At 43.4% G+C, this 18,941-nt stretch overlaps 2 protein-coding genes across 5 annotated transcripts in view; both read right to left on the reverse strand.

Annotated features, from left to right (window-relative positions):
* Positions 1-1,218: 1,218 nt before the first annotated feature.
* Positions 1,219-12,246, reverse strand: Ccnl2 (cyclin L2). 4 transcript variants are annotated; one of them, XM_028784852.1, is made up of 11 exons: positions 11,931-12,246; positions 11,452-11,526; positions 11,129-11,238; positions 10,043-10,163; positions 7,313-7,377; positions 4,879-4,978; positions 4,432-4,536; positions 4,205-4,346; positions 3,437-3,545; positions 3,265-3,357; positions 1,219-2,232 (listed from the first exon to the last, which is right to left on the reverse strand). In XM_028784852.1, the coding sequence occupies exons 1-11, from the start codon at positions 12,210-12,212 to the stop codon at positions 1,878-1,880; spliced, it is 1,557 nt and encodes a 518-aa protein (XP_028640685.1). In that variant the 5' UTR covers positions 12,213-12,246; the 3' UTR covers positions 1,219-1,877. The 4 variants fall into 4 exon arrangements, with proteins under 4 accessions (XP_028640685.1, XP_028640684.1, XP_028640686.1 ...); XM_028784851.1 differs by having other exon boundaries at positions 3,437-3,548; positions 11,931-12,226; XM_028784853.1 differs by lacking the exons at positions 7,313-7,377; positions 10,043-10,163; positions 11,129-11,238; positions 11,452-11,526; positions 11,931-12,246 and adding an exon at positions 6,739-6,752 and having other exon boundaries at positions 3,437-3,548.
* Positions 12,247-15,727: 3,481 nt separating this feature from the next.
* Mrpl20 (mitochondrial ribosomal protein L20) overlaps positions 15,728-18,941 on the reverse strand; it is a 5,553-nt gene continuing 2,339 nt past the window's right edge. The window contains exons 3-4 of the mRNA XM_028784859.1: positions 17,912-17,989; positions 15,728-16,082 (exon numbers count right to left, since the gene is read on the reverse strand). Of these exons, the coding sequence (XP_028640692.1) occupies positions 15,909-16,082; positions 17,912-17,989 (252 nt within the window). The 3' untranslated portion in view covers positions 15,728-15,908. The remainder of the gene's footprint in view (positions 16,083-17,911; positions 17,990-18,941) is intronic.

Genomic DNA, 18,941 nt, shown 5'->3' on the forward strand with positions numbered 1-18,941 from the left:
ATATAGGTCTCGATGGTCCCCATGACCTGGGAACCACTGCAGTTGAGCTGACTCACCTCTTACTCCTTTGTGTAGAGACAGGGAACCATGAAGTTGGCCTGAGTGTCAGGGGCAGCCCTGCTTATACACTGAAGGCCTAAAATCAACAACAGGCCTAAGTCAGCCTGCTAACACAAAGTCTTGGGTCTCTGTGGAAAAACACTGAAACAGATAGCTATAAGATATTCTAAACAGGTAGCTTTGGTGGAAATTTACCAGCCTGGATGAGAACAAGTAGTCATAGGTCTTGTGGATAGTCATAGACCTTGGGTAGCCTTGGTGGATAGTACCAACTTAGATAAGGACAAGTGAATCATAGGCAGTCATAGTGACCTGTCCCCTTGAACCTTCACCTAGCTGACACTCTGTTCTGGAAGGTATCTGTACTCCCACTGAATACCTACGCTCCTGCATCATCCCCTTCCCCACACCCTGCCTTTATGTGTATATAACTTGTGTGAAAAAGTAAAATCGGCAGTTTGATCAGACTATAGACAAACCACTGCTCTTTGTGTTTGCCCGTTCCACCATTCTCTTTCAGGTGATCTCCCTGGACCCCTGTTTAATGCCCTGCTGGACAGAGCACCTGAGCAGGATTTGACTAGCCCCAGCATTGTTGCTCAGACAAAATATAGGCAGGCTACATGTATGCTTTGGCTACTGAGGCTGCAGTGGGGTAGGGGAACAGGCTTATACTTGTCTCTATAGATGCTGGTCTATGGAAGTGACCCTGGAAAAGAGCCAGTCCCTTTCAACAGGAAATATCCATTCAAAGAATGGGCTTACTCATCTGTTCTACTGTCCAGAGGTTCAGATGCTAGTTCTGAACCCAGGAGCCTTTCTTGGCTATCCCTGTGCCTAAACACAACCGTGAGTGATGATAATAAAGCCACGACCCTTAAGCTGGGGCCCTTCAGTTGCACACTGACAATATATCTTCCCTCTTTTCATCTCTAAGGACAGATGGTTTCAGGGTGGCACAGAGCTCAGTACAAAATCCAACACTTTAATCAGAACAGGGAGCAAGGACCAGGGAATATACAGCTCATATAGTCCCTAGAATAGCTAAGCTGGCAGTGCACAGTTGCACACAAATAAATACTCCCCCAGGCCTGTGTCCCACAGCCAAGTTTCAGGCATGCACACAACAAAACAACCAGAATGACAGCCCACAAAGTCTTACATAACAAGTGTCCTGAGAATTGTTTATTCAACCACGTAAAATTTCTCTCGAGCTGGTGGCCTGCACTCAGCATTGCACAGATAAAAATATATGACTTTCAACACAGACCTAAATACCGTCACATTTTAAAAATCTCAATTTTTTATACAAGTGTTAAGCTAACAGAATCAAAATTCCAAGTTCTCATATATAGCTTTCACTTGTATTAAACATGTTTATTTACAACGTGAATAGAGAACAAGGGGGCTATTAAGGCCATTTTCTCATTGTGAACCACTGTAAAATATGTACACAAGTACAACCTAATATAGGCAAAGATTTGAAAAATCATCTTTCTTGGCTTAACGTAATTGAGTATCAGTTTAGGAGTGAAGAGACAGCTTGTCAATAGCACCAAGCCACGCCAACGGAGACGTGTGCGTTTGCTGTTCCATCCAGCTACCTGAAGGTCTGCAGTTGAGGTGGACCATTAACTGGGACAGATGTGCAGCACTCCCCAGGCCAGCCTGAAGGGCACCTTGCCCACTGTCTCATCAATCAAATTCACCTCAAGGTCCAATCAAAAACATTTTCAAAAAACATCATGCTACAAGGCCACTGAAGCCAAGGTGTGCCCAACAGGGAGGGACCAGGGGCAACCACCAGGGAACCTATCTCACCTCCGATGCCTGCTGTGTCCAGGGTGGTCCCTCTCATATCGATGGCCTGTGCGTTCATATGACCTTGAGCGCTCTCGTCTTTGATCTCTATAGTAATGACTTTTCTTCTTGTATTTTCCAGAATTGTCTGTCCGCTCTCGTGACCGGCTTCGGGAACGAGAGGAGCTCCGGCTACGAGACTTGTGTGGCTTCTGGGTAAGGTACTTGCAGTCCTTGGATTTCCGGGAGCCCCTAACTTCTGAGCCTTTGTAGGGAGCACCACGGTGTACCTGCCTTGGAGGAGAGTCACTGCGGCTCCGAGAACGACTCTGTGACTTGGACCCACCTGAGGTAGAGCCACTATCACTTTTCCTGTGGAGAGGAAAACATCCTTGTGACCAAAACTATGGCCACCTGTCCTAGCCAAGCCCTAACAAAGCAGAGGAGGTAGCAAGGGGCCCCTTTTTAAAAATAAATATATAAACACACACATACATATATTTAGGTTCTTTGAAACAGGGTTTCTCTGTGTAGTCCTGGAATCCATTCTGTAGACCAGGCTGGCCTCAAACTCAAGAGATCTGACTGCCTCTTCTTCCTAAGTACTGGGACTAAATGTGTGTGCCACTACCACCGGACAGCAAAGAGACTCTTAAGTTCAAATAAAGAACCGTATCAGGTTAAGAGCGACCACCCCCCTCGGTGTGGTAGTGCACACCTTTAACATGGGAGACAGAGGGAAGTAAATCTCTGAGTTCAAGGCCAGTCTACTCTACAGAATGAGTTTGAAGACAGCCACGGCTAGAATACAGAAAAGAAACCCTGTCTCAAAAAACAAAGGAGAGCCCGGCAGTGGTGGCGCACGACTTTAATCCCAGCACTTGGGAGGCAGAGGCCAGCATGGTCTACAGAGTGAGTGCCAGGACAGCCAGGGCTATACAGAGAAACCCTGTCTCAAAAAGAAAAAAGAAAAAGAAAGAAAGAAAAAACCATAAAATTAAAATTAAAAACCCAGGGCTATAGCTATAGCTCAGTGGCTAAGAGAACTGACTGTTCTTTCAGAGGACCCAGGTTCAATTCCCAGCACCTACATGGCAGCTCAAAATTATCTTGTAACTCCTGTTCCAGGGAATCTGACACCCTCACAGACATACCTAATACAGGTAAAACACCAATGCACATAAAATAAAGATAAATTATTAAAACAAAGAGATAAAGGATTCAAGGCCAGGCTGGTCTACAGAGTTCCAGGAAAGCTAGGGCTACAGAGAAACCCTATCTCTCAAAATAATCAATCAATCCAACAAACAAACAAACAAACAGGAGCCAATGTTTACACTATCCCAAAAGACATCTATGTCCCCTGCTATTACCCTGAGAAATGGGTAAGTTCCAGACACACACCTTCTCTTCGGAGAAGCAGACCGTGACGGGGACCTTGAGTAGCTCTGCTCACGACTCCTGCTTTGACTTCGACTCTCCTGCCCTTTTAGCAAGCTGTAAACAGGAGCAGAGTAGTTACCCTGGAGCATCTTCAGCTTTCAATGTCTATCTAGGCAACAAATGAGCATCTTACCCATTCACAGGGCTGTCACCCTTGACTTTCTTTGGGCCTTCCACTTTCCGTTTGGCATTCTTTACAGAGAGTGGGGAAGACTTGCTTCCTTTACCTTCTTTGGGGGATTCTACTGAATCAAGTAAGAAATTAAAAACCATAATCAGAAATTTCTTCAATACAAAATATACTAGCAATATAAGACAAGACCCTGGGACAAGAATGAAAATACACACGAGACTCAGACAGGTCTTTTGTTCAGATCAATTTTCCTCAGAGCCCAGGGAATGAGTATCATATTCTGTGTTCTAACAATATAATCATAGAGTCTAAGTATAAAAACTTAAATCAGTTGACAAGTCAACTTGGTAAATATGATTAAAAAAATGAAACCAGCTATCCATATTAATATAAAAATTAATAAAAATTAGTATGAATGGCTATCCATATTAATATAAAAACAAAACCTTTAGGGCCTCCCTGAATTTTAAGAATTAGTACCAGCATACTATTGAGGTAAACTTCAGGCTGGGCGGTGGCCTTTAATCCCAGCACTTGGGAGGCAGAGGCAGGTGGATTTCTGACTTTGAGGCCAGCCTGGTCTACAGAGTGAGTTCCAGGACAGCCAGGACTACACAGAGAAACCCTGTCCCGAAAAAACAAAAACAACAACAACAAAAAACAACTTCAGGCTCAACTCAAAGAAAAGTTGAAGCACATACCCCCAAACCAAAGTTAGAAGGTCACAAATTGCTGTCCCTTTATCGGGAATAAACTCTGGACACTCACCCAGCTTGGGAGCAGGTGAGAACCCTGCAGCACATTCCGGACCTGGCGCATTCCCTGGGAGCAGACCCTTTGCTCGCGCCTTTGCTTCTTCAATGGCATGCTTTCTCTTTTCCACTTCACTTTCCAGATGTGTCAAATCAACCTGAAAAGCCAGAATCATACATTCAGAACCAGGTGCTTCTGGCCAAACACAAGTACATAACAAACACAAAAACATACAAAGGAACCTTTTTCCGTGTATAAAGCTGCAAGATTTTAAAGCAAATTTCTTGAATTTCTTCTTCAGTTGCTCCAAACAAAAGAAACCAATGTGGACGATTGGGTAAAGGGATCTGTGAACACAAAATATTATGTTACTTTGTTTAAAACTTCAAGGCCAGGTATAGTGGTGCATACATTTTAATCTTAGCACTCAGAAAGCAGAAGTAGGCGGATCTTTCAGAGCTACATAATAGAGACCTTGTCCCAAAATAATACTACCACTACCACCACACCACCACCAAAACACTTCAAGGCCAGTAAGATTCTTAGGGCAACACCTGAAAATGGCCTGCCAATTAATTACAAAGAAACTCTGTTGCAAATGAACCTAGTTTGACAAATATATTAACATTTCCTACAGGCTGGAGAAATGTCTAGAATCTAAACTAAAACCCAGGCAGCTACATACTTACCTCCAGTGTCCTGGCAGCAAGATAGATACAGGCACAAGCAATACTTTCAGGCTGGAACCGCACAAAGACATCTGTGCGAAGGCTGTCATTCATGTAGTTCCTGAAACCAAAACCAGGAAGACTATAATGCCATGGGCAACTATGTCACCACCTGTCATCAAAGGTTGTTATTCCTAAGGGTTCTACACTAGGACTGTGCTGGGTACTCTGGGAATCCCCGTAGGTAACAGGGAACAGTCTGAATACACAGAAATAAATCACTGGGGGGAAAAAAGCTGGCTGAATGTCAGACAATGTTGCTATGAACGAGAACCGACTTTAACTTTACTTTTCCTTCTCTATGACCTGCTATCATGCAAAGCACAATGCTTAGAAAGAAAATGCTACTTAGTAGTTAAAATGTAGTTGATTAAAGAAATCTAAATGTTCAAAATCCATAGTGCAGAGAAACATGCAAACTCAAATGAGAAGGCTGAGCATGAAGCCTCCCAACTGTCAGACAAGCTGTCCTCCTGTGTTCCTTTTCTTCAGGCAGCATTTGTCGCCTGGTCCTTCTCCAGATGACTGAGCGGCAGCTCCAGGGAGGGAGTCCACTTGGAAAAGGGAAAGGCCCTTGGGTTCAGTTCAGATGCATGGGCACATCATGTTGGGAGGTCAACACCCAAGGGAATCCTCTTCTCAGGCTTATCAAAGAACGAAACTGTCCCATTTCAACAAGGAGTCTTAAAATGAACATTCATTAAAATCAGACAAAAGCAACAAAACACTAAAAGTGGCATCAAACTAAGTACACTTAAAAAATGCTATAATACTTTAGATGATATGTAAGTACAAAACTTCACATTTTTAGAAAAGTTAAAGGTCACTTAAAATTGACTACATCTTTAAGATTTTCTTTATATATTTAAATTTTATAGGCTAAAACCAAAGGGTATACTAGGCTTTACCAACAATGTATAAACAATTCATGAGAAAACACATCATGAGGTTATATACACTGCCCAACATATCCAATGGTACAGCATACCCTAATGTCTGTCAGGCTGTACCACATATGAGAGATTTAATGCTCCCACCCAGCTTCTCTGTCCTAAAACCTTAGAGAAGATAACAACACTCAAACCCACTCTGACATTTTAAACAATACATTCTACAGATGCCTGTTAAGAGGCAGCTGACCCAGGAAGGGAAGCCAGAATAGTAGCGGTGCTGCCCATCTCCCAGGAGCCATTCTGTAGCTAAACAGCTTAAACATTCACAAATAGAACCATGAATAACTTTACTACTAGTAAGGAAATTTTAGTATTCAAATATATTAATTCATTAACTTTGATCTAAAAACAAGTGAAAGCCTTCAAAGGTATATTTAAACTTAACGCTACATTTGAAATAAATTACAATATTTTAACTTAAAGATGCACACCTTTACTGTAATGAGTCCCACTTAAGCTGCTAAAAAGAGCAACTTTAGGGCTTGAGAGAATAGATAGGTTCCAGTAACAGCCTGAATTTCCACCATGCCAATTTTGTCACTTCAGTTCTAAGCTTTCTATACAATTGTTTTTTAAAGAAAGGTATTGCATCTTTATTGCACAGGTACAGCAGTTTTAAAAGAACAAAATTCAAGTCAAGACAGTTATCAGTTCTAATTGATACAATTACCAAGCATGACAGGATTAACAAGAAGCACAATCGTCAGAGAACCACAAGCAGCAGTCGGCCATGACTATACTATTGGGTACGCATACCACCAGTCTAGAGCCAGCCTTCGGTGGAGAGCCTGCACTGGATTGGCTGAAGACGGCCGCTGTCCCTGCACCAAAGCGCTTGGACAGCAGAGGAGAAGTCTTAGTCACTTACCCTCAGAGGCTACCCTTTGATTGAAAGAGTACAGAAAAGAAAAGTCAAAACAGGTTCTCTATAAAGCATGTCATAGCACCAGACAATTCAGTCAGCAATATGACCCCTATAGACTTAACTCCGTGGGGAAAATATATCCCAATACCAAATCGTTACTTCAGGCTTCATTCTAGCATACGCCTGCTAAAACCAACCCAGGACTGCAGCAAATTCCCATCTTTCCTTCCCTCAAGGGATATATTCCCTGGAAACAATACCACTGATTCTGTGGTTTGAACTATCACCTATAACATTTATATACCCAGCTGACAAACCCCAGAGGGAAGCCCACTGACTACTCTCTCAGGGTGGGACAGTTGGAAATGTATGGGCAGGGGTAGGCCACCTTACCGTTAAGCCTGTCCCTGTCAATTTGGGGGAGGCTGATAAGTAATTATAGGGCAGATCACTAGGCACTGGGACAATTCCAGCCCATAACCAAGTCATGGGATGACAACCCACTGCCCAAGTGCCTTAAATAATATATTCCTCAACTGCCCTTGCTGGTCTCATGAAACAAAGAAAATCAACTCACCATGCAGTCTGGACCAGGTGTTGATTACGCTCACATTCTAACACCTGAAGGTACATAACGATTATCTGGAAGATATGGGTCAGGCAGTTATTACCAAAAACTTCAGGAGCAAGGAACTCAGATCTTGGTATCCATGCAGCAAAAGAACCTCAAGCTATACCCCAGGGTGTTCCTGGTGACATCCGGCAGACAGCTCAACTTTTGTGATGTGCTTGCTACCTGCTTTTATAGTTGGGCAGAGTGCAACCAAGTGAAAACCAAGCCGCACCCCATGGCATAGAAGGCCTTGTTTCCCATGTGGCTCATTTTCATTCTCGTTGACAACACCTTTTCCACCAATCGAGATTAGTCTGCCTTATATATCTCTGTACCCCAGTAGTCAAGTTGTACAAAATATGAAATTAACATTAAGTAAATTACGAAAAGCATGTAAAAGATTTAGTGAACATTCCAAGAATTTAATGCCAGAAATTCAAATATGCAAGAAAAGATGGCAAGGCTACAGAAGTAAACATGAACATTTGTTGGGTTTGGTATGTTGAGGCCTAGAGTTCAAAATGGAGAACAGGTTGGTTATCAAACTCAGATCTGCTTTCCTTTTGCCTCCAAAGTGCTAGGATTAAAGGTGTGTACCACCTCATCCAACTATGCCTGAACTTTTAAAGAAGTTTTTAGTTTAGCTAAACTAGATGAGACACACATGAAATAGTACAATAAACTCACTTCTATTCAGCATGTGCTTGGACTATTTTGGTTTATTTTAAAATAAAAGGATTCAGAATTCTTCCTGTTCTACCACGGACGTATTAAAGCCATTACTAAAATAAGTCAAGAGTTGGGCTAAGCTCTTATGGGCTCAGTCAGTAAAGTGCTTGCCTCATAATCCCCAGATTCCATACTAAAATGCTGGGTGTGGTAGCTCACACTTTTTTTTGTTTTGTTTTTTCAAAACATGGTGTGTCTATTTAACAGAGCCCTGGCTGTCCTAGACTTGCTTTGTGGACAAGGCTGGCCTCAAACTCAAGAGATCCACCTGCTTCTCCCTTCCAAGTGCTGGGATTAAAACTTAGTGTCACAACACCCAACAGTGACTCCATTGTTTTTTTAAAAAAATATTTATTCTTAGTTTATGTGCATTGGTGTTTTGCCTATATGCCAGTGTTAGATTCCCTGGCACTGGAGTTGCAGACAAGTTGAGCTGACATGTGGGTGCTAAGAATTGAACCCTAATCCTCTGAAAGAGCAGCCAGGACTCTTCACCACAGAGCCATCTCTCTAGCCCCCAGTGACTTACATTTTTTTTTGTTTTTCGAGACAGGGTTTCTCTGTGTAGCCCTGGCTGTCCTGGAACTCACTCTGTAGACCAGACTGGCTTCGAACTCAGAAATCCACCTGCCTCTGCCTCCCAAGTGCTGGGATTAAAGGCGTGCGCCACCACCACTCAGCGTGACTTACATTTTTAATCCCAAAACTTGTGAAGTAGAAGGGCTCACTGGCTAGCCATCCTAACCTAATTGGGGAGGTCCAGGACAACGAGAGCACTTGTCTCAGGAGGAAGTTTTCCTCTGGACTCCAAAATATACTTGCACATACATGCACTTAAAAATTTTACTGTTAAGAAAAATGTAGATGGAGCTAGAGGTGACTCAGTGGTTAAGAGCAAGTGACAGCTCTTTCAGACGTTCTGAGTTTAATTCCCAGCAACCACAGATGCTCACAACCATGGGATCTGATTCCCTCTTTTGGTGTGCATTAAGAGTATTTATATGGGCTGGAGAGATGGCTCAGTGGTTAAGAGCACTGACTGCTCTTCCAGAGGTCCTGAGTTCAAATCCCAGCAACCACATGGTGGCTCACAACCATCTGTAATGAGATCTGATGCCCTCTTCTGGTGTGTCTGAAGACAGCTACAGTGTATTCATATATAATAAATAAATAAATCTTTAAAAAAAAAAAAAAAAAAAAAAAAGAGTATTTATATACATAAAATACATAAATACATAAATAAATAAGTAAATCTTTTTTAAAAATGTAGGCTTAAAAACAATTGTATTTTTCAATTATTATGGTGTATACATGATGTTACTGTTATGCCATAGTGTAAATGAAAAGGTCAGAGAACAACTCTGTAGAACTGTTTGTTTCTGTCCTTATACCTTAACATGTATTTCAGAATTCAGATTGACAGGCTTGCATACTGCTCTTTTTATCTGTACTTGTTTTTTTGTTTGTTTGCTTTTTTGAGATAACTTCCACTACCTAGCCTCCTTGGACCTGGAACTCACTGTAGTCCAAGCTGGCCTTGTACTCAAAAGATCTACCTGCCTTACCCTCCCAAGTGCTATGATTAAAGTTGTATGCTACCACCCAAGGCTGAGCCCTGTTTATATATAAGATAAGGTCTCATATACGGAAGACTGGCCTCCTACTTGAAATGTAGCTGAAAACCTCAAAGTCAGGCTAGAAAAATGTATGTTAATGAATTAAACTTCAAACATTACCACTGCTTTTGAAAGCTGAACTCTAAAAGATACCATTTCAAACACTCTTATATTACTAAGAGTGACAATTATAAAAGGTTGATGAAGGACTAATTTTAAGTTCTAGACATAAACAAGAAAACCAAATGCGGGGGAAACATTCAGTACTCTTCAAGGCCTTCACTCCTGCACACAGTAGAAGTCAGCTCAAGTGTGACTTGGCTGGCTGAAGGTGCCAAGTCAAACCCACCTTGTGAGGGTGCTTCACATGGACACAAAAGCCCAATTCCTTGAGAACCCGTCTCTCTGCCTTTATAATCTGGTTCTTTAGATTAACATACTCTTGATCCAGCACCAGAGGCACAGGTTTCCTGCAGAAAAGACAAAGTGTATGCTCTGTACCAGGATTAATGAAACAAAATCTTTTAGACTCCACATTATAAAGTCATCCCTTAGTATACACTGTTGCTGGTTCCATGACAACTTTCACCCAATATCTATGAATGTTCAAGTTCCTTATACAATGTGGTGGAATATCCCCATAGCCTCTTCACACTTTATACCATACTTGGATACTTTATAATACCTGGTATACTGTAAATGTTGTTTAAGGATTAGTGACAAGGTGCTGGAGAGATGGCTCAGAGGTTAAGACTGTTCTTGTTTGTTGTTGTTTTGCTAGATAGGATTTCCCTGTATAGCCCAGGCTATTTTGCAACTAGCTCTGTAGATCTGGCTGACCTCAAATGCAGAGATCCTCCTGTCTCTGCCTCCTGAGTGCTGGTATTAAAAGCTTGTGCCCCATGCCTAACTCAATGGATGTTTTAAAAAGCAGTGTTTGGAGACAAGCATGGTGGTTCACACATGTAAGAAAGATTGAGATGGGATTGCTAAGAGGTTAAGATCAGCCTCACCTATATTTCAGGCAAGTTACCACTACACAACAAGACCAGATATCAAAAAAGACAGTCTAGGTATATTTCTGTTACAAATGGTTTCTGGTTTGGAAAGGCCAGGAATATTGGTAAACATATTACAATGCTAGGACAATTCCCTTAACAAAGAATGGCCAGTTCAGATACTAACAGTACTGAGTGTGAGACCCAGGGGTCTGGTGCTGGGAGGTTCTCAGTAGAACCATGGAACAACAGGACAATAGGATGGTGAGCTGATGTGAGCATATAGGAATTGTTCCAGCAGGGATAGGACAGCTAGCTATCCTGCTTATTTTAATCAACTGCCCCAAGTGAGCATCTGGAACACTTGCCAACAAACTACTGTAAATCCACAGGTTGGTATAACAACAGACATTACGGCAGCTCTGGAAAGGACTCACTTTTTCTCTCTCAGATGCCGAAGGCGATGGAATACATTGATGACATCCCTGATTCGTCTCGGAGCCTCTTCTATTTTGGAAGCCAGGTGAACACACGCCATGGACACATGCTGAAATGTACATTGGGACATGGGTGTTTTTCCCCAACCTGAGAATCTTCCAAGGCATTAAAACTATTAGAAACAACCAGAAGATACAGAGACAGGCCTCTAGGGAAAGAGCTTGTAGACTTTGCATAACAGAATTCACTTGACTAAGTACTGGGCAGAACAGGCCAGGTCTCCTCCCAATTCATTTCTCTGATAAAACAGAAAGAAGCCTACCTCCATGGAATGTTTCACGAAGGACTTAGTGTAAAAGAACCGCTGGAACAACACCTGCCCTGTAGCCATGGCCACCTAGGGACAGAGAAGGTTCCATCACGTTTGAACGCAGGGTTTAAGCTTGTCCCAGCTGAAATGTCTTGTGTAATTTTTCCCCAGGACAAATAGCCACGACAGTTTCCATTTCCCCAAAAGATTTGTGTCTCGCGAGGCTTTCTTGGGGGTAAAAGGGCCTTTCGCTCGCGTTGGGTGGGGGAGGGGATGGCGAGCGCGGGGCCTGCTCCAAGCCCGATCAGCGGTCAGGTTTGAAGCACGGGCTCAGGTAAGTTATTTCAAGGCTGCAGAGCTGTCCAGGCTCCGACCTCACTCAAGAGTCTAGGACGGGTTGGTTCCGGGACGTGGGCCAAGACGACAACAAAGGCCCGCTACTCGGCCGGCCGGCGAACGGCCACCTACAAAGCTCGCGGCCTGGCACTTACCTGCGGCAGGCGGAGCAGGATGCCGGCTGCCTGGATGAGCTCGCAGCCCACTACGCGGAGTCCAGTCTCTGTGTCGACGTCGAGACCGCTCGACATGGATGGCGTGAAACGGAGCTTGTCGTCGGGCAGCAAGCAGTTTTCCAAGGTGATGAGCACGCCAGAGTATAGCCTATCACCGATCAGCACCCCCTGAGACCCTGGGGCTGCTCCCCCCGAGCCGGAAGAGCAGGCCGCCAACGCAGGAGCCATCAACCCCGAAGCCCCGGCCGCCGCCGCCGCCATTTTGTGCCGCCGACTCTTTTCGGGCCCTTCCCGTCAGGGCGGCTGCTCGAGACGATCATGGCCGCCCCGCCCCACCCGCTTCCATTGGTTAAACGTCACCGCTGTCTCGACGCCGTTGGCCGTACGACCAGTCCTTCAGTATCGCGTCAGGCACTGACGCCGGAAGTACCCACGGGTGGGGCTACTCGTTACCCACTTGTCTCCGCGGCCTGGCCCGAACCGGAAGTGGTCAGTCCGGTAAAGCCCGGAGATTACAGTGCTCCTGCCTCGAAAACTGGGGTTCTAGAAGGGAGTTTTGCCGTGGGGGTTGGCACAGAACAACTTTTTTCCCCACAGTCCCAGGCGCACAACATTACACCGCGATTTAGTTCAGGGTCTTTAGTTCTCAACCCTCTCTTCTGTCCTCTGACTCTAGTACAGCTGTGGGGTGGATTTGCTAGCATTAAAAGTGCAGATAAAAGCCGGGCGGTGGTGCCTTTAATCCCAGCACTTTGGAGGCAGAGGCAGGCGGATCTCTGTGAGTTCAAGGTCAGCCTTCTTTCTACACCTTGAGTTCCAGGACAGCCATGGTTCTTACACTAAGAAACCCTGTTGCAAAACAAAACAAACAAAAACCTAAACAAACAAAAAAGTGTAGATGAAGGGGCTGGAGAGATGGCTCAGAAGTTCAGAGCACTGGCTGCTCTTCCAGAGGTCCTGAGTTCCAGCATCATGCAATCATTATAATGAAATCTGATATCCTCTTCTGTCATGCAGGCACAAAGGCAAACACAGCACTCATATACATAATCTTTTTGTTTTGTTTTGTTTTTCGAGACAGGGTCTTTGTAGTCCTGGCTGTTCTGGAACTCTGTAGACCAGGCTGGCCTTGAACTCAGGTTCGGTGAGAGGGAAAATTGGGAGGCCACTAGAGTTTAAGGAAGTTCCTGGATAGGTCCAATTCCGGTATTTTGAGCTGCAAACAAGGCTGCCAAAAGTCAGTATTCCATAGTCCAGCTGTAGTGGGTTGATTTAATTCCACTCCTAAGCAAATCCTACAAAGATCTCATCCTCAGTCCTCTCACTGTAATGGCCGAATTGCTGCTGTCCATCCATCTGTTCCACCCCTAGGCTACAGCTTTACGGTAGGCACAACTGTCACTGCTTAGCCTGTTTACCCATTCCCTAAACTGAAGTTGGCCAAAGGATTAGAAAAGAGTGTTGGCTCTAGTCACTCAAGTCAGACTCTGGAACTGGAGAGGACTGTTACATCCATCAGGAAGAAAAACCTGTGCTGGATAGGGCTGCTTAGTTTCAACTCAACAGTGATTTACAGTATCTCATCCTTATTGGGTGAAGTAGAAAACAAAGCTCAGTGACAGGGCCAAATGGATCTGTATCTTCCCCAATCTATTCAATAACCATTAGCTAATGAGTAATATGTATTGAACACTGTGGCAAAGTGTTGAGCATATTGTAAACAAGACACAAATACCTAGCGCAGTGACCTTTAGGCTGATGAAAAACAGTCAAAAAGGCCTTGTAGCAATCTTCAGTAAATATGACCCAAACTTAAGCTTGCCTACAATGATGATAGAGGACAGATCCAAATGATCTTTAGGGACTGGGAATATAACTGAGTTGTTAGCTTCTGTAGTATGCATGAAGTCCTTCGTTTAATACCCTGAATCCCAGAAACTAGACATGGCGGGTAAATGCCTATAATCCCAGTACTTGGGAGCAGAGGCAAATCAGGAACTCAGAATAACCCTTGAAGTACATGAAATTGTCAACAATACCACAAATTATAGGAGGGAAATTAGGACTTGATTAGTTATATATTGTGCTAGAAGTGTGCATTGAGACCGAGGGAAGAACTAGCAAACAACTGGTAACCTAAGATGAGGGATGGTGTCACTATAGTACAGCATGGTTCCAATTGGAGGCAGAGACAGGCATTATGGCTTCTGTAGCAGAGGGCTCAACATATAAAGTAGATCTGAGCCTTTCCTATATAAATGTGGCTAGCAATTACTTAACAATTTCCCCCAAGATAAAACATTTAATCACGAAGAGGGAACTAGTGCAGACAAGGGATGCTCTTAAAGGAAGTAAAACATTCCGCCCTGCAGGCAAACTTTTTAAGATACAAGTAGCTGGGCATGGTGGCATATGCCTATAATCCCAACATTCAGGAGGCAGAGGCAGGCTGATCTATGAGTCTAAGGGTAGCCTGATCTACAAAGTGAGTTCCGTAACAGCTAGGGCTAGGGCTATTTAAAAACTCAGGATACTGTGGGTTTTTTGTTTGTTTGTTTTGTTTTTGAAGGTTAATAAAATAACTTCGGGATATCCCTGAAACTGACCAAATTTATTAGGTACCCTCCCCAAGCATGTCATATCAACAGCTGTAAGGACTATTGAGAGACTCTCAAACAACCTAAGGTTCTTGGAAGAGACACTCTCCAACCCATTGAGCTGCCTGTAAGCTGTGCAATGTACTCCAATTTTCATGAGCTATCACTCATGCTGTGGTGTGTTTTTGAGTCATTTCTGCTCCCTTAAGTAATTCTGATAAACTCAACTGGTACACCAATTGGACTTTAGTAGTATGCTTCCTTTGGTCAATCAATGGTTCCCTCTCTAGGGTGAGTACCCTTTTGTTCACATCTCAGAAGTACTGTTCTAGCTAGACGAGAGAATGGAATAAATCAAGGAAAAGAGTTATTGTTAGGGTCTGCTGGGTTTTGTTTCCAGGAAATGGCTTTGGAGAGAATTACTACGGTGAGATCAAATGTAGACCAATCATGGGAAGCAAGCAGTGGACACAAGAATGGAGGCAAGGGAGTACAAACTATAGAATTTGACAGAGTCATGGAAATTAGGTGTTTAAGAGATGGCAGTCTTTGGGTGAAGCAGGATCCCAAGAGGAAAAGGGACCTAATCTGAATACATCATGTACTGCAGGAGGAAGAAAGAGTCTACCTTGTACAGCATCATCAATACAGCTGCTGAGGTACTATTGCTAACAAGATTGTCCAGAATCTATTCCTTAACCTTGTGAAAAGACAGAGCTACATGATATAAGTTTGGAAGTACCCCCCAAACCCCTCTGAAGCTGACACATCCTTTCAAACTACAACTAAGAGAATCACATAATGGGACATGTCCCCTGATTTGTACCCAACTAGGAACATAGAAAAAGGAGGAAAGCAGCTAGGGGCTCAACTGCTGAGCCCCTGGGTCCATGCCACACACAAGGAAAAGACCAAAAGAGGTTAATATCAACCATGTTTATAGTAAGCCTACAGTTTGAGAGTACTTAAGGCAGACCAGACAACTGGGGGGAGAGGTGTCAGTTCAAAACCTGATACAGGACCCCTACTATAAAGGGAAAAGCAGCGTGCAGAGCTGAATCCTACTATTCTCACTCAGCCTTTCCCATAATAGGCAGCCAATGATAGCAAATCTATGGGCAATACAGAAGCTTTATATCCTAAAGGTGGATTACTTGATGCCAGGAAATAACTCACAAGTTCAACATTGCAAAGGCTTTATTTGTACAATCTTTATAGGACAGTCTGGGGCTATGTCATTGAGTAAAAAACTGTCGTCTGAGGTCTGTTACTAAAATGTAAATAAATACAAATCAGACTTACTGGTGACAAATCTTTTGGTCCTATCTTGTTTACAACAGTTTCTATAGCACTTCAGCCTTCAGTGGTACTGTACCACTCTGGAAAAGATACCTTCAGGCTCCTTTCCATCCCCCAAAGCTGCAGCAAATCCTTCCTGCTGCCTCCTCTTAGCCAAAGCAGCCAAAGATTTAAATGTCTTTGGTTCATAGATGGCCAGGTCCACAAGTACTTTCCTGTTGAGCTCCACCTGGCACTGGAAAGACAAAGAACCACAGCCTATAGTAAGCATCAGAAACCACTTGAGAAAACTAGGTGTGGTGGCACATGCTTGTATTTCCAGCTCCATAGAGCCATTAGCAGGCAGATCCCTGAAAGTTCCAGGCCAGATAAAAAAATACCCTATCTCAAAAAAGAACAATAACCAACAAAAAGAAACTACTTCAATAGAACACAAGAAATACCATATTGGAACAGACAGGAGAATGCAGCCAAAAGATCTCTACTGAAGCCGGGCGGTGGTGGCACACGCCTTTAATCCCAGCACTTGGGAGGCAGAGGCAGGCGGATTTCTGAGTTCGAGGCTAGCCTGGTCTACAGAGTGAGTTCCAGGACAGCCAGGGCTATACGGAGAAACCCTGTCTCGAAAGAAAAAAAAAAGAAAGAAAGAAAGAAAGAAAGACCTCTATTGAGTCTAGAGTAGCCAGCCAACACTCTACTAGTGGAACACTTAGGAAATGTGGGAAAGGCATAGCAGAAACATCTTGCATGGAGAACATAGCAGAACATAGTAGGATAAATGTGAGTGAGGACAAGGAAGAGTACCACTAGAGGCTGCAGCATGGAAGAGCCAGATGAGGCCCAGGTCCCATAGTTAGGGTCAGGAGTTGCCTGGGTACTAAAAACTCTGGCCTGGACTCTCTTTACTGTACTTTAGAGATATATAAACTCATTAAGCTGTGATTCCTATCACGTAAGGCTACAGGGTTGACAGATGCAGGTGACTTCAAGGTGAGACTCTGGCTCAGTAGAGAAAGGCTGTAAGCCTGGGAGTGTAACTGAGTGACAGAAGTCATATGCACAAGGCCCAGGGTTTTAGCCCTAGCAATGACGACAAAAGTAACAGGTGATTTCAGAAAGCAAGAAAAGAAGAAAGGGGGATGGGCTATATATATTAAATACTGTTTTCAAGCTTTGAGTGGACTCTACTGTGTGACCTGTGACTTTGACTCTCTCCCTCCTTCCCTCCCTCCCTCCCCCCCAACCCCCCGTCTCTCTGTCTCTCCTCTCTTTTTCCCCTGAAAGTCTATTATGTAGCTCTGGCTGTCCTGAAACTTACTACCTAAACCATGCTGGCCTCAAACTCAGAGATCCATCTGCTACTGCCTCCCAAGTGTCTGGACTAAAGATATGCACCATCACACCCCATAGACCTGTGACTTCAAATCTACTTTCTGAACTTCAGGCTCACATAAGTAAAATGGAGGATATAATATCTCCTCAGGTTACCCAGAGAACGCTTATAAAGCACTAAAACCATGTCTCTGATAAGGTGGAAGTGGAATGCCTACCACTGGACTCTTTTAAAAGAAAAACCATGGGCAGCTAGAGACTGCTCAGCAGTTAAGAGCACTTACTGCTCTTCCAGAGGACTTAGGTTTACATGACAGTTTACAATCATCTGTAACATAGGGACCCAATGCCCTCTTCTGGCATCCAAGGATACCAGGCACAGATGCAGTACACAGACATACTTACAGGTAAAATAATTTCTATACATAAAAATATAAACAGAAAAAAAAAACCCTCAAATCCTAAAATTAAAATCAGTTTTCTACCTTTTTCCTTTCATTCAGAAACATCCACGTTGGCAACTGTATGATATGCTCTGCTCACAGTATGCTAAACTATTAGCAGGGCTTGTTGAAGGCAGGTAGGTTGCCAGAACTTCACCCAGACAATAAGTAGTTTAGGATACAGCCCTAGAAGCACTAATGTCTACCCAATGGATTACTACCAGGCTGGCTCACATCTGATGGCATGATTCCTTTATATGCTCAGCACCTTGACAAGGCCTCAACTTACCTTAATTAAGTTGACAATAAATGCTGGGTATTGTAAGCCATGTTCCTGGGAGGCAGCTGTAATTCGATTAATCCAGAGCTAAAATTAAAATATTGAGATGTTTAATACTGACTCTTTCTTTCTTTCTTTCTTTCTTTCTTTCTTTCTTTCTTTCTTTTTTCTCTCTCTCCCTTCCTTCCTCCCTTCCTTCCTTCCTTCCTTCCTTTCTTTCGAAACTGGGTTTTTCTATGCATCTCTGGCTGTTCAAGAACTCACTATGTAAAACAGGCTGGCCTCAAACTCACAAAAATCTGCCTGCCTCTGCCTCTCTAGTGCTGAGAGTAAAGGTCTGTACCACTACACCCGACTCCAGGATGGTTTATAGATACTGATTTCCGAATGTTGTATCTGAATCTTGTTTATAGCAAAGGTTCTGACTGAACTAAAAACGGCTTGTAAAATAAGTAGAAAAGATAAGATGTTTCTTCTCAGGAAAACAGGCTTTTAGAAAAAACAGCAGCAAAAGTTGATATATTTCATAGAGACACGCTCTACTATGAATCATAAGCAGGCAGCATTCCAGGAGTTACAGCCAGCCTAGGTTACATATTGAGACACTGTCTCAAAAAAGCAAAGCACACAGCCAGTCTTGGTGGTACATGTGGTGCCTTGGAGGCAGAGGAAGGCAGATCTCTGTGAGTTAGAGGCCAACTTGGTATACACAGCAAGTTCCAGAATAGCCAGAGCTACACAGTAAGACCCTGTCTCAACAACACAACACAGCACAAAACAAAACACAAAAAGTAAAGCAAAAAGTTCCTTTATAAATGACAAGCAAGCTAGGGTGATACCATATGCCTGAAATTCCAGCATTTAGGAAGAAGGCCAAGTTTAAGGCCAGACTGGTCTACCCAGTGAGTTTCAGGGAAGGTAGGGCTATATGGTATGATTCTATCTCAGAAGCAAGCAAGCAAGCAAGCAAACAATAAACAAGAAAGAAAGAAAGAAAGAAAGAAAGAAAGAAAGAAAGAAAGAAAGAAAGAAAGAAAGA

Source organism: Grammomys surdaster, unplaced genomic scaffold (genome assembly GCF_004785775.1).
Source record: "Grammomys surdaster isolate TR1022 unplaced genomic scaffold, NIH_TR_1.0 124903, whole genome shotgun sequence".
In the NCBI taxonomy this organism is placed as follows: Eukaryota; Metazoa; Chordata; class Mammalia; order Rodentia; family Muridae; genus Grammomys; species Grammomys surdaster.